Source organism: Symphalangus syndactylus, chromosome 8 (genome assembly GCF_028878055.3).
Source record: "Symphalangus syndactylus isolate Jambi chromosome 8, NHGRI_mSymSyn1-v2.1_pri, whole genome shotgun sequence".
Lineage (NCBI taxonomy): Eukaryota > Metazoa > Chordata > Mammalia > Primates > Hylobatidae > Symphalangus > Symphalangus syndactylus.
The window spans coordinates 126,825,761-126,840,688 of NC_072430.2; the positions used below are offsets into that span (position 1 = coordinate 126,825,761).

The window sequence follows — 14,928 nt, forward strand, 5'->3', positions numbered from 1 at the left end:
GAGAACAGATAAAGCTGTTCAAACTCTCTGAAGAGATTCTCGATTGCAATTATAGATTGCAACCCCTTGTGACATTTCTCCAAATTTAGTGGGCAGCTATCCTTGCCACCTGGGCCAAGCACTCTCTAATAAAATCAAGGGATCTGTATTTAAACAACTGCTAATAATGTCAACCTCAGACAGATGCCACATGTAGGAAATTTAACCAACCCTCTCACATGCAATTATCAAGGCAATTTATTAATACGATCTCCTAAGAAAAGCTCATAGTCCAATGCAAATTAGAAAAACAATTACAACATTCAAATATTTATATAGTCCCAAAGAGCAGTAATTCCCCTAATTTGTGCATTTATAACTCATTTATTCCAGAGTTCGTAGTCATCAGCTGGGTCTCTCTCCACAGGACTTGTTTGCTTCCTCTCTGATTGTTTTGTCAAAGCTTTAGTGTTTTCTTATAAGGTGCTTTTGATTGAAATATCATCAATTTAAAATCTTGTCAATTGATTGAAACCTTATCAATTTTAAATACGATTCAAAAAAAAAAAAAAAACCTGCCACTGTTTGCAAGCTTCTTAACCAAAGCCCAGAACTAGGATACAGAAGGCAAAACATGGCAAACACCTTCACAACTAAATATGAACACAAAGTCTCCAAGATTATATCAAAAATCACTTGAATTTTAAGTCTAAGCTACAACTTTTGATGAAGCCAGTAGGAAGGGTGGAGAGAAAGGAAACTAGAAAACCGAAATCATGTGGCTTGTATAAAGAATACATTATGGTTTAAATTTGGCAATTCATTACACTACTGCCTCAGGGAATTGAGTATTTGGTTCTGGTATACAGCAAATCGTCTGTCTAGAAACACGGGACTGACCTGAGGTGAGAGGCCATTGCCAATGGTGGGGTTCATGGGGTTGGAGGGCCCGGACGGAGGCACAAAGCTGTCTGTATAGCTGGAAAATCCATGTCTGGTGCTGGGGAGGCAGTAGGCAGAGCTGCTGTCTGGGTTGGAAGGAATCGTGCTTTGGTGTACAGTGCTTGGAGGAAGCGGTTGAGGTCTGTGAACTGTGCTGCTGGGATCTGACACGGCTGAAATGAAAAAGATTGTCAACCATCATGTTTTCTTTTAGGCCAGCAGAGAAAGTTCAGTGCAAAAGTTCATCAGCCACCAGGCCATCAGGAGCATCTATTGATCAAATCAAATGTTCACTTCAAACTGCGTTTCTTAACATGTAGTTGTAGAATCACCCATAACAGATACAGTCACACCTATCTCTGCACATACTTGTAAGTAACATATATACTCTCATGGCAGGCTCATCCAGAATACAAATGCAGAAATCATATTAGCAATGCTAACAAGCATATTTTGGTAGTGAATGTTATTTATCAATATGAGAATTAACCAATGTAAGGATTGCAAGTCTCAAATTTCTTATCAAATGTACTTTTAAAGCACCTAAATAGTTGTGTAATAATGTAGTTTCAAATGCCTGGAATGCTCTTTCATAATCCAAAATAATCGGGTCTTACAATTTAACATTATCCCATTCACCTCTGTGTGCTAACAAATAATGACTTTGTCAAAGCTTACCTTCCCTCTATTATTCCTACAGTTAGTAAGCATCATTGAATTCCAGTTAGTTGCAAACTGGAGTAAAACGTAGAGGTAAAATTTTAACAAAAGAAAAGCAAATCCCATGGTTATTTAGGAAGGTTAATTTGTTTTAAAATACTGCAATGGAACTATATTATAGCACAGTTTATCTAGAGATATTCAGATACATCGTAGAACAAACTATGTTTCTGAAATGTGATAGGTACGTTCAGGATAACCTGATGTATTATAATTAACAACATGGTGTCAGCACTACAGAAGGATTCACTTGTATAAAATATCCACCAGAGAAATCGCCTGGAAGTTACTTTCTAATCTCCTTGAGTCTTCCTCGGTACCTTGTGGAATAGATGTGGGCTGGTAAGAGGTCTCTGACAGCTGGTACGTTGGCAAGGTTGGCATGGCAGTGGGAGGGAACCCCCCGGGAATAAGATGGTTGAAAGCCATCAGTTGATTGGCCCCAGCTTGCTTCCTCCATCTTGCACGGCGGTTGCTAAACCAGACCTATGGATTTAATTTAAAATTTAAAGATTTCACTGATGAAATAATAGTACATTCTTAATGAATTTTTCATGCTAAAACAGATTAGAGGCTTCTTACTGACAGGGCAAATAGATGCAAGAGTTCTCCGCCTTCTGTGTTGTTTGGGTGAATGGTCAGGAGTAAAAGAAGAGTTTAGTGTCAAAGGTCAGTAGAGGGGCTTCAGGGACCCTCCATGGTCTTGCAACAACAGCCCCCATGAACCTTGTGAGGACCATGAGCAGGAATCACTGAACAGGAGTAGGAACAACAGAAACTCCCCTCCCTACCCTCAACACCCACCCACCTGCATGTAGACAGCCTTCCGGGGAGGATACATGAGCCTCTGTGACCCCTGCATGACACATGTCCTAAATTTGGCCTTGCCTATTACACCAAGCCTCATATTTTATATTCTTATTAGTCTGTCTCTGTATTTCTGTGGTTATTATGGGTATAGCTTCTGGATGGTCATATAAATTGAACAGAGGATAAGTGGAGCCATTTTTTCATCTCTTCCAAAATATGAGACATTGCACTGATTTCGGTGGAAATAAATGCCAAAGAGGTAAGCGTTTCAAGAAATGAAAGCCTTTTTTATCTAAAATGATTCATTTGTGTCTTATTTATTTCAACAACAGCTTTAAGCTCCTAGAATACGCTGTGTCAAGCACTATGCTAACCAGGTACATTCAGAAAAGCCTGATACAATGTAATAAAATGCCCTCAAATAATTCAAAGCCCAAGTATTCTGTATGAGTCAATGGACAGAAAGGGCAATCATGGCAGCAAGAAATGTAACTGAATATCTAAAATATTGAGAAATTGTGATCTAAGGCCTTTCATGGGTCCTGTGCTCCTGCCCAACTCCTACATCTGCAGAATTTAAATGTAGAACTTGGGGTGATTTTTCCACGGAGCACATATGATGTTTCCCCTAAAATGAGAGAGGATTTCTACCAACTAAAGATATTCTAATTCCTACATCAAAAGTTCATTGAATTTTTTTTTTTTTTTTTTTTTTGAGACACTCTTGCTCTGTCGCCCAGTCTGGAGTACAATGGCGCGATCTCAGCTCACCCCAAGCTCCTCCTCACAGGTTCAAGGGATTCTCTTGCCTCAGCCTCCCGAGTAGCTGTGATTACAAGCACCCGCCGCCATGCCCAGCTAATTTTTGTATTCTTAGTAGAGACGGGGTTTCACCATGTGGGTCTTAAACTCCTAACCTCAGGTGATCCACCCGCCTCAGCCTCTCAAAGTGCTGGGACTATAGGCGTGAGCCACCCATTGAAACTTAATATGGAGGAAAGCACTGTGTGTTTGGGGGTTAGAAGGATATGAAGGGAATAAAGTAGGATCTCTGCACTCTGGTAGTTTGCTGCCTTGTCCTCATGGGATTCAGAGAGAAGTCAAGGAGACCAAAATAATTGCTCGCTAGAGGTAGAAGCTCCACATTTGGAAGCACAGGGAACCAGGAAAACTCTAAAGTGGAAGCAAAAAGTTTCAGCTCATTTTAAAGTTTGATTCTAATTTCGACGAGCAATCGCTTGAGATGGAAGTGACATCCTTCCTGTCATACAGGGCAGGCAGATGAGGCTTGTTCCAGGAGGCCAGCTTGTTAAGAGAAGATGAGAATTGATTTCCTTACAGAGCACTGTTAACAATTTTGCAACTTAATTGTAATTTTTAAAGTCAGATCACTTAAGAGGGGAGGAAAAGATTTTTCTGGAGCAGGAGAGCTCAATTTAATAAATCCTTTGCTGAGAGATTTGCTCAAACTTTTGGTACTCACCCAAGCATTTGTCTGAAAACAGTTTTGTCTTCTCTTGTCATTGTTGCAAGATACTGGTAAGGAAAGCTGTTTGAATTTCCTCAAAACATCAACATTTAATACTCCTTAAGTTTCCAACAGGAAAACGAGGTAAGTTAATATTTTCCCATGTTGATATATAATTGAATTAGAGTCTTATTTAACTTAATAAATTGCCACCTGGGGTAATAGAACCATGAACAGCACTTAATTTCAGGTCTGCATCAACTGTGCTTTCTCACTGCAAGTCTGAGTGCCTGTTACCACGGCTCCCAAAGGCATCAGGGTAAGAAAATCATTTTCAAGAAAGTTCTGGGAACAAACTGTGTTAGCCTTGGGAGGCTGAGGGTGGGAAATTAGGGTCATATTCATGCCTGAGTGCACTGTACCATACCACACACGGTGGTTGTAGTTTATATTATAATACATCAAGACTAAGGAGGTACTCCCGGCTCAGATGAGGTAGTCCTCTGCAACTATCTAGACCAGCGATGTACAGTGCATCTCCAGCTTTATATTGCTGGGAGAAGAACTGGACTTCCAAAAGTTTTGATGTAACTTCACTCATGAAGATTTACTATGCTCAATTCCACTGGTGAAACCCTTTATGAAGAACTCAGAAAGGTACGCTTCGGTTGTTGTCAGATTTGTTGCCAATCTCTCTGTGCCACTTGCCTTCTGTAACATTTAGATAAGCAAACCCAGGGGTGGCGAAGCCTGATCTCTCCATCAATCTCAAGTTACTATTGACTCAAGGTTCATTCTAACTCCACCATAACCCAATTTTTAAAAACAAAAATGTCTTTGCTCAAATAATAAAGAAGAAACATCATGAGTTTCTACAAATACCTTCAAAAGACAGAATCCAAACAGAGTAAGAGTATAAGGGTTTGGGGGTTTGTTTTCATATTTTCTAAAATGATATAAATAGGTAACAAAGACATTGAGCAAACTCACCAGGAGTTGGATTAAAAAGTCCTTATATTTATAATACAGTATCTATTATATCCACAATAAAAAATGAAGAGAAATTGTTGTGAAGCAAATCTTTACTGAAAAACAAACCTTCAGCAAGAGGTTCAAGAGATTCCCAAAGGAAGGAATTTAAATGTTGTTTGAATTTTGGCTAAATAAATCCAGAGGGCTCTTCCTGAGAGAACCAGGGCTTAGTGAGGACTGGCCTGCCTGTCTCTGGCCATTTAACCTGATTTTTTATCATCTTACCATTGCCAGCCTTCTGCATTTCCTAGAACCAGCTGAATTTGCCAAAAGAAGTATTAAAGGAAAAACATACTAACTTTGCAAATTAAGAACTGGTCTTTGACTTCTTTATGTTTTGAAACTCAAAAAAGACAAATTTTCTATTTTTAGTAGACTAAAAAGAGTACCCTAGAAATGACCTTCCCTTTCAATACCTGAACCAACCAAGCATAGTGATCCTAGGAGGATGTTATCAGCCCACATTTCACTGAAATTTTCTTGATACTCCTAAGTCTTAGATAACTCTTTCAATATTGTATCACTAATTCCTAACATACAATCAATGGATAATCTACAGAATGGCATGTGTGAGTGTATAACACTGAATAAGTTCATCTAAAATATACATATTTATAACTCAGTAGTTACACTTTCTAGAAATTTCCCCTTGTTTTGAAAAGAATAGCAGTAGCAACAGAGGCAAACTGGCCTATGACTGATGTTCTAGGAGAGAACAGAAATTTACCACCCAATGTCTTTGCCAGTAGGGTGGAAAGAACAAGCTTTACAAAGTTGGCTATACACCTTTAAATGAAATTCTATGATCTACAATTCAATGTCATTTTACTATCCCCATACAAGATTATCTGGCCTTCCACATCACACTTGGCATGTTAAGGAAGTGGGGGCAGGAGGCACAAATTTGTCAGTAACCTACTATACTATTATACACAGTTAATTGCCTATCATTGCATTAAAATATTACATCAAAAGTCTCCCTCAAAGCAAGTTGTTATTTCATTTGATAAACTGCAGCCTGGTTCATTTTTTGCTGCCCCCTGTACTTCCCAATTTGTGTGTCTCTCTACTGAGCCCTTCCGTAAAGCCATATGTTATGTCTTTGAAAAATGATCTTTAGATGCATTTCTCTAGTAGTATAATGTCAAATGATTTTTTGAAACAAAATTTAAATTGGTTGAAAGAGCTCCATAACATCATGATAACTAGGAAAAAAAGATAATAATTAGAAAAGAAATGTTCATAACTTTTTCTCTTTATGAGTAAGCAAACCAATTTGTTCAGACTCTCAACATTACAAGTTGGGGGGTGGTGGGGAAACTAGTACTTTCTACAGTAAAGATATAACAATACATCTTATTCACATGTGTGCAATGCAGACCAGGCAAAAGTTGGGTCTCAGCTCCTCACTTATATTAATACTTCTGTGACCATGAACAATTTTCTTAATGTCTGGGGTTCTCTGTTTTCCCATGTGCTAAATGAGGAATACAAAAACTACTTCACAATATTGTTGTGACTATTAAAAATACAATGCAATCCAAGCATTCAAAAGAATACCAAGGAGATATTAAACGTTCAATAAATGCTAGCTATTAAATAAAAAGTCTCACACTGACACTTCTATCTGAGAAAACCAAGAATTGAAGCTCTGTTTTGTTTCCTTCACTCTGTGGTGTCCAGCCAAAGCCTTTTGTGTCTGTGAGTAAACAGGAAAGTGCCCAGAGAACACCTCAAATAATTGAAAGCCAGTTTGACTTGAATGGAGGCTTAGGCCAAATTTGCTTCCAAGTTTCATGGATTAGTGCTAATTGTCCCATGGTGTCAGACTAATTTTGCCCATCAATAAATTACTGGTTCACATTTTTGGTGGTGTTCTCAGGCAATTCAGCTTACATTATTCAAGACGGATTATTTCAAATGCAATTTGAAAAATGGGGAGAGAATATAATAGTTAATCCTTAGAAAGAGAATTCGCAACAAGATCGTAAATCCTTTGGTTAAATACTAGACTCGGGATGTCGAATGCTGAAGTGCCAAGTACAGTACTTTCCAAGTAGGGAAATTCAGGGCAAGCTGCTCATTTCCCTGGACCTTCTCCTTCACTCTCACCTCCTTTCTCTTTCTATACCAGGTTTTCCCAGCCTTCCTATCACTGCAGCTATCCAACTTTGGCCACTATTTGGAGAGCAGGTTGGAAACAGGATGGGCAAGATTGAACAGGAGGAACACCATGCTCCCATGCATGTGAAAAGACCATGGACACACAAAAGCACATTCAACTGCATCTTGATACATCCCAAAAGCAAACTCCTGCAGAGAGCTTCAGGATGAACATATGTTTGCTTCATTATGAAGCTTAGGATATTCTATACCTATCTGAACTTCTGAACTATACAGATCAGTTAGACGGCTTTAAATCACCATGGTGCTTGTTTAGGAATTCCAAATTACTGATGCTATAAGGATTCTGCCATATTCTCATTCCCTTTCTCTCATTCCCAAGGGTCCTGAGAAATCATGCATTTGGGTCATTCCCAAAATGCATGATTTCTCAGGACCCTTGGGAATCACCATTGTTATTTTTTGGGAATCCTAAATTACTGATGCTATAAGGGTCCTGAGAAATCATGTGTTCTACTAGTTTTTAATTTGGGCATGGGAGAAAGGTTATTTGAGCATATAATGAAAGCCAGAGGCCCTTTCTCTAGTTAACAGTTGTATATACACATACACAAGCAAAGGAGCAAAATTTCGTGTACAAATCTCAAATCTCCCAGATCTCCTGAAGTCCATCCATGATTATCCTGGTGGGGCATGAACCCAAGCTGAGATCATGCGATCTAACCAACCCCATATTTTTTAAAATTGAAAAAAATTTAAAACCTGAAGTCCAAAAGGATTCCAGCAAGATTAAGTAACTTGCTCAGCAAAACACATTTGTCAACTGGGAACAAAATCCATATCATCTGACTCCTAGTTAAATTCTATTTCCCCTAGTAACTTTTTTTTCTGTCTTCTATTGTCTTCATGGTAAAAGAGGATGCTACTTGCTTATTTCATGGGATTCTTAGATGGAATATTTACTAAAACTTTTGCACATCCTAAATATTTGGGCCAGGCATAGTGGCTCACACCTGTAATCTCAGCACTTTGGGAGGCCAAAAATAGGAGGATTGCTTGATTCCAGGAGTTTGAGACCAGCCCCGGCAACATGGTGAAACCTCGTCTCTACAATACAAAAATTAGCTGGGTGTGGTGGCACAAGCCTGTAGTCACAGCTACCCAGGAGGCTGAGGTGAGAGGATCATCTGAGCCCAGGAGGCAGAGGTTGCAGTGAGCGGAGATGGCACCACTGTACTCCAGTGCACTCCAGCTCAGGCAACAGAGTGAGAACCTGTCTCAAAAAATAATTAATTAATTAATATTTTGCAAGTAATTCCTCCCCACAAAACTTTGATGTTTGTCATTATTTGCATAATATTAATAACAGCTACCCTCATTACGGATGAATTAGGCAAATCATCTTTTTTTAAAAAAAACCTTGTAGTGTTATTATTACTAGGCAAATAGTCATTAGTATACAACAGTTCTTACACTGTGTACTCAGATTTGGTTATGATAAACTCAACACAGCTACAGCCTAAATGAATTTATATAAAACACTGACAGAGGCTAAAGTTATTATAGCTTTAGTCCCATCTCTATTTAGAAGAGTGTAGAAATATTTTTCCTCAGGGGGAAAAAATGAAATGTAGACATGGTTTGGGGTTTGGGGGGTGTTTCGTGTTTGGTTTTCCCAGGTGCCCCAAATTAAACTAACTCACACTTTCTGGCTATCACTCAAACTGAGTTGACTTGGCTACTGCTTTCCCAGATCCTCTAAAAACTAAAGGATTTTCTTCTGGCATTTTAATCAGTGATTAACTACTCCCTTCTTTTTCCTGCTGGGTTAAGTAAAAGATCCATATGCTGGGTGTTCTAGGGAATTTGTTAGGCTATAGATCACAGCCGTGGTGCAAGCCATGATGTGTCTCAAGGGAACTAAAGAAGCCATAAGGAATGTCAAGAGTCACCGGGTTAAAGCCACATTAAGACAGCTGTTACGTTAATGAAGGCCCTGCTTCGAAGAGGAGGTCACTATATGGAAAAGTATGAACTACTGTTTATTGGTTTGATCCCATGTCCTGTGAAAATTAATGGGCCATTATTATTATCCTTTGACATTCATTGAGCCAGATGAGAATGCTGGGTGCTGTATAAGCTACATGGGTTTGAAATATATTCTGTCTCCATCCTTAATTTTGACAAAGGCAGGAATGAAAGAGAGCAACATCCAACACACCTCAGTTTTCCGTCACACTCCTTGCCTGATCTCTTTACAATAAATGTATATTTTTTTTATTCACATTGAGTTCAGAGCTGATACACGGCCTATTTTAAAAATAGATCTAGTGCCAGTGGCTCACACCTGTAATCTCAACAGTTTGGGAAGCTGAGCAGGGAGGATCACTTGAGTCCAGGAGCTCAAGACCAACCTGAGCAACATAGCAAGACCCCAGCTCTACAAAAAAATAGAAAAATAGTTAGCCAGACATGGTGGCACACATCTGTAGACTCAGCTACTCTGGAAGCTGAGGCGGAAGAATCACTTGAGCTTGGAAGATCGAGGCTACACAGTGAGCCGTGATTAAGCCACTGTACTCCAGGCTGGGCAACAAAGTGAGATTCTGTCTCAAAAAAAAACAGATCTAGTAGGTGGGCTTGGCCAGTTACAGAGGACAGGTGCCAAATCCTGGAATATAGTGGCCACTCAAAAGAGGCATGATTGGACCTCACCTAACATTTGCAGGTAATCACAGAACTATAATAAAAGCAAAGTAGATTTGAAACATATTATTTATAACACTGTTATATATAATATTATACTATTATAATACAATTTAATTTGTCTGCCCATTTGATTGTGATACAGGTTTTTTCTCCCCACTGTTATATTAATATGCATATTAATATCATTATATTGATATAGTAAAATTAATGTTATGTTAATATAATATTTATATAGTATTATATTATATAATATTACTATATCAATACTGTATTAAAATATTTTTCTATTGAAATATTATGCCTTAGTTAATAAAGGTTATTTCTACACTGTGTGGTGGGGAGAAACACTCTGTTTCCCAATGATAGTAGGTTTCCCAACTTTAAAACATCAGCCCTGTGAACCTTGGTGTATCTACAACTCTTCCTTTCACTCACCTTCCTCCCCACTTCTAGATTACACAATCGGTTGACCATTCTACCTCTGAATACCTTCACCACCATCTCTTTCTTGCCATTCCCACTGCTGCTACCTATCTCATGCCATAGCCCCCACTCCCTGTCACATCAAATGTGAGCTCACTAGCCTGAAACCCAAGACCTCCACAGGATGTCCTCAGCCTAGCTACCAAACCCTATTTCTTCCACCACCCTAGCACTTCTTACATTCTAATCAAACTAACTATTCTCCCGATATGACTAGAGTGAAAAAGAAAGGTCATCTTACATGTAGCCCACCACTTCTACCTCTCTGCCTCTGCTCATATAATTCCCTATTACTAATATATTCTCCTTATGCACCTGGCCCAATGAATATCTATCTAGCCTGGAAAGTTCATCTTAAATCTGCCCTCTGGGCCCAGCACAATGGCTCATGCCTATAATCCTAGCACTTTGGGAAGCCAAGGCAAGTGGATCGCTTGAACCTGGGAGTTCAAGAACAGCCTGGGCAACATGGCAAAATCCGATCTCTTCAAAAAATTATCCAGGCATAGTGGCATGCACCTGTAGTCCCAACTATCTGGGAGGCTGAGGTGGGAGGATTACCTGAGCTCAGGAGGTGTAGGCTGCAGTGAGCTGTGATTGTACCACTGTACTCCAACCTGGGCTACAGAATGAGACCGTGTCTCAAAAAAAAAAAAATTAAATCTGCCTTCTTCATGTACCTCTCTTCATTCCTTCAAGATCTCATCCCTTGAGTTCATGTCCTTTGCAGGGACATGGATGAACCTGGAAATCATCATTCTCAGCAAACTAACACAGGAACAGAAAACCAAACACCGCATGTTCTCACTCATGAGTGAGAGTTGAACAATGAGAACACGTGGACACAGGGAGGGGATAATCACACAGCAGGGCCTGTTGTGGGGTGGGAGGCTAGGGAGGGATTGCATTAGGAGAAATACCTAATGTAGATGACAGGTTGATGGGTGCAGCAAACCACCATGGCACGTGTTATACCTATGTAACAAACCTGCCGTTCTGCACATATATCCCAGAACTTAAAGTATAACTTAAAAAAAAAAAAAAAAAGAAAAAGGCTGGGCGCGGTGGCTCATGCTTGTAATCTCAGCACTTTGGGAGGCCGAGGCGGCCGAATCACAAGGTCAGGAGTTCGAGACCAGCCTGACCAACATGGTGAAACCCCATATCTACTAAAAATACAAAAATCAACCAAGCCTGGTGGCAAGCACCTGTATCCCAGCTACTCGGGAAGCTGAGGCAGGAGAATCGCTTGAACCCGGGAGGCAGAGGTTGCAGTGAGCTGAGGTTGCACCACTGCACTCCAGCCTGGGTGACAGAGTGAGACTCCATCTCAAAAACAAAAAAAAAAAAAAACAAAAAAAAAACTCATCCTTTCCTCTTCTCAACTCCATTGCACTTTTTCTCTTTCTGCACTTATCACGTCTGTGCTATTTTTAAATTATTTGTATGTTTACTTTTTTTACCTTTCTTAGATTGCAGCTCCTTGAGAGAACTGTCTTAATTGATCTTAGCATTCCTTGACTTTCCTAGCACTATGATGATCATATAGAAGTTTGAAGAAAACAATCTGTCTGAGCTCTGCACCCTGGAAGAGACTATTTCTGTAAAATTCTGTAATAGGAGAGTTAATTAGCTGCATCTATGAACGTGTTGATCAATCTAGGGACCATGTCAACTGATTAGTCCACTGCTGAGTCCCCAGCCTGCAAGTTAAGACTCTGGAAATAACACACAATATTTGCAGACAAGGTAATTTAACTTCTAGGGTAGTGAGGAGTTCTAGGATACCCTAAGATATCTGCCATCTTTCAAACACTGTTTTACTAACTCCAGGAAGAAGTTCCTCATTAATGATGAAAACATTATGCTATACTCGATAGAAACATATTACATCTAAGTAGCCTTTCCAGAGGTTCAGAGCACCTCTAAGAGTTCAAAAGATAATTCAACATGTTCTTTAAGTAATATCATTACTTGAAATGCTTCTTAATTATAAAATCCTTAAATGAAGGAATTTTGCGTTATGCACCTTTGCACATTTTCATAATTGAAAGGTCACAGAGATGAAGCGTATGTAATCCAATTATCTCTAGACTCACTTTGCAGCTATGCCACCTTGGGTAGTTATTGATATAGTCCAAGTCTCAGTTTCCTTATTTGTAAATGGAGAGGAGCAATCATAGTACCCACTTAGGATTTTAATAATGATTCAATGGGTTAATTCATGTGAAGCACTTAAAATAGTGCCTGGGACAGAGTAACCACTCAAAATTTATTTGCTCTTACTTGTGTATCGCCCCCAAAGTCCATATAGTGCTGGTGTATAATAAGGATTCCTGAAATGCTGAGTTAGTCACGTGAAGTGGTGGACTTCTGTGTGTCGTAAATGATATAGTTGTATTCTGTCAGTAATAATCATCAAAGTCTTAATAATATGCATCCCTAGTAAAGGGCCATTTCTAATATATGTTTGGTGGGGGTTGACATATGTTTTAGATGAGAAGATGCTTGTTTGTTTCTTGTCTGGACTGAAGTAGGACACAGAGGTTTGGGCAACAGTACCTGCACTCGGGCCTCGGTGAGCTTCGCCCTCTGGGCCAATTCCTCCCTAGTATAAATGTCAGGGTAATGAGTTCTCTCAAAAGCACGCTCCAGTTCCTCCAGCTGTTCTGCTGTGAAGGTGGTTCGGCTTCTGCGCTGTTTCCTCTTTAGTGGTAAATCTGGTTCAGAGTCAATATCAGAACCTTCGTCTGATTGAGGTGCTGAGGCTAAAAGCACAGAGGAAAAAAAAATCATAAAATGTGAATCAAAAAAATAAAACTGAGATTGAATCCAAGTTCTCTCTCCAACTGCAAGACCCCATTACAGTGGTCCCTATACCTAAAGTAAAATAAATGTGGATCAAAAAACAAGTCTAACCAACCCAGAATAATTCAAATCCTGGTCTACAGTGCATTCCCAATGTCTTCCATGGACACCAAGCACCCCACCCCCATGCAGTCCTGCATCATTAAATAATATTTAATTTCTTCCCCTACTCTATCTTTCTGCCCCCTAGGTAGAAATAATTGCTTATAGCATCTGTCATTCTAGGCCAATTATGAGCTCTTAGAAAACAGGGACAGGCCTTATTCCATTTGTATGGCCCTATGCTTACTACTTAATGGGTGCTTGTGAACTGTCCCTAACCGAAGTTTAGAGTCTGGGTCTCTGCTAAGTAGGTGGGCGTCTGTCCAGGACAGCTGCTTTATTTAAGAAAGCCAATGCCAAAAAAAAAAGTATGATCCCTTTTGTAAAAAAATATTATGAGGTTGAAGAAGGCAACAACAGATCATTAACCCAATCCCAGGGCCATTCTGAGTGTGTGGCCCTGAGCAACTGTGTAAGACAAAAATGCCCCTGAAGCCACCGTGTGGTGGCCTAACACACACAAAGCTTGTGTGTATTTGCCTGTACTCACATGTGGAAGGGAATTTCAAAATTGAGTGGGCAGGTACATGGGCAAGAGAAGGAGGAAGTGGGAAATTTGATAGAAATTACATTAGTGATACAATATGGTTAGTACTCTCGTAAGAACAGGGTCTGAATCTGTGGCTGCAACTAGCAAAACTTGGGCACAAGTGGTTCCATTTCCAGGCCAGAATCTGATGAGGGCAGGGGTGGAGCAGGCATTTTCCCTGTTTCTGCTAGGAATGCATTAGGGATCCCATAGCAAAGTGAACTCTTACAGTAATAAAGCAACGCTGGCTATAGAGGGTTCTGCAGTGTGAGGGAGAATGCATCAGACCAGGGCTGTGGGCAGGAAGAGCAGCCCTCTCCCGACACCCCAGATACTGGGGTAGTGGGCAAAGATCTGTCAAAGGGTTATCAGGCCGTAGACCCTGAGCCTAGAGGGGGAACCAGAGCAGCCTGACTCTTGAACATATCCAAATGTGCTCTGAAAATTCCCCCAAATAACTAACGGATCCTGTAAAGAAGGGGCCGAGGTTACTGTCAGCAAATGCCACAGTAAGCCAGAAAATTGTAGATTATTAATGTCAATGTCACTCTAATTCATTTGCACCTTCAGGCTGATAGAACCTGGGGAAATGAAGGTGGTGCTAGAAGCAATGTGAAAATGCGTAAGTCCTATACTTCTAATTCTCTTTTGTCTTAAACTCCAACTTAACTCTGCCCTACAGAAATCTAAAATTTCATTCTATTTCAGTAGAAATTTTAAACTGCCCCAAATGGTACACATCCAAAATGAACCCATAAATGTGATTTTCAGTTTTCTAACATTTTAATACTTCCATACTTTATTCACATCTAAATATTATGAAACTAAGAGGCAATACAGTAAATTAATAGTGTATGTGATAAATTTTTTAAAATATACCTGAAAACAAATACATGTGCATAAAACAAAGGAGAAGTATTACATATAATGCACCTAATGTGTGTTAGATATTATTTTTGATTTTTCAATTATCTAATTTAATATAAAATTATTTCATTTAACATAAATCTTATGTTAGGATATTTTACTATTAACTTACAGAAAGAAAACCAGACTTTCTCTAGTTATGGCAATATTTTAAAGGACAACATGCTAAAAATTACGCCATGCATTGCATTATAAACTCCAAAAGCTCCCAATGCAACTTATATGCATGTATGAT

General features: G+C 39.4%; 1 protein-coding gene across 3 annotated transcripts in view; it reads right to left on the reverse strand.

The window, feature by feature from the left end:
- Positions 1–14,928, reverse strand: part of PAX3 (paired box 3) — a 99,793-nt gene that overhangs the window by 19,300 nt on the left and 65,565 nt on the right. For all 3 annotated transcript variants that reach the window (XM_055287864.1, XM_055287863.1, XM_055287862.2), the window contains exons 5-7: positions 12,830–13,035; positions 1,962–2,127; positions 880–1,094 (exon numbers count right to left, since the gene is read on the reverse strand). In XM_055287864.1, coding sequence (XP_055143839.1) covers positions 880–1,094; positions 1,962–2,127; positions 12,830–13,035 — 587 coding nt within the window. The remainder of the gene's footprint in view (positions 1–879; positions 1,095–1,961; positions 2,128–12,829; positions 13,036–14,928) is intronic.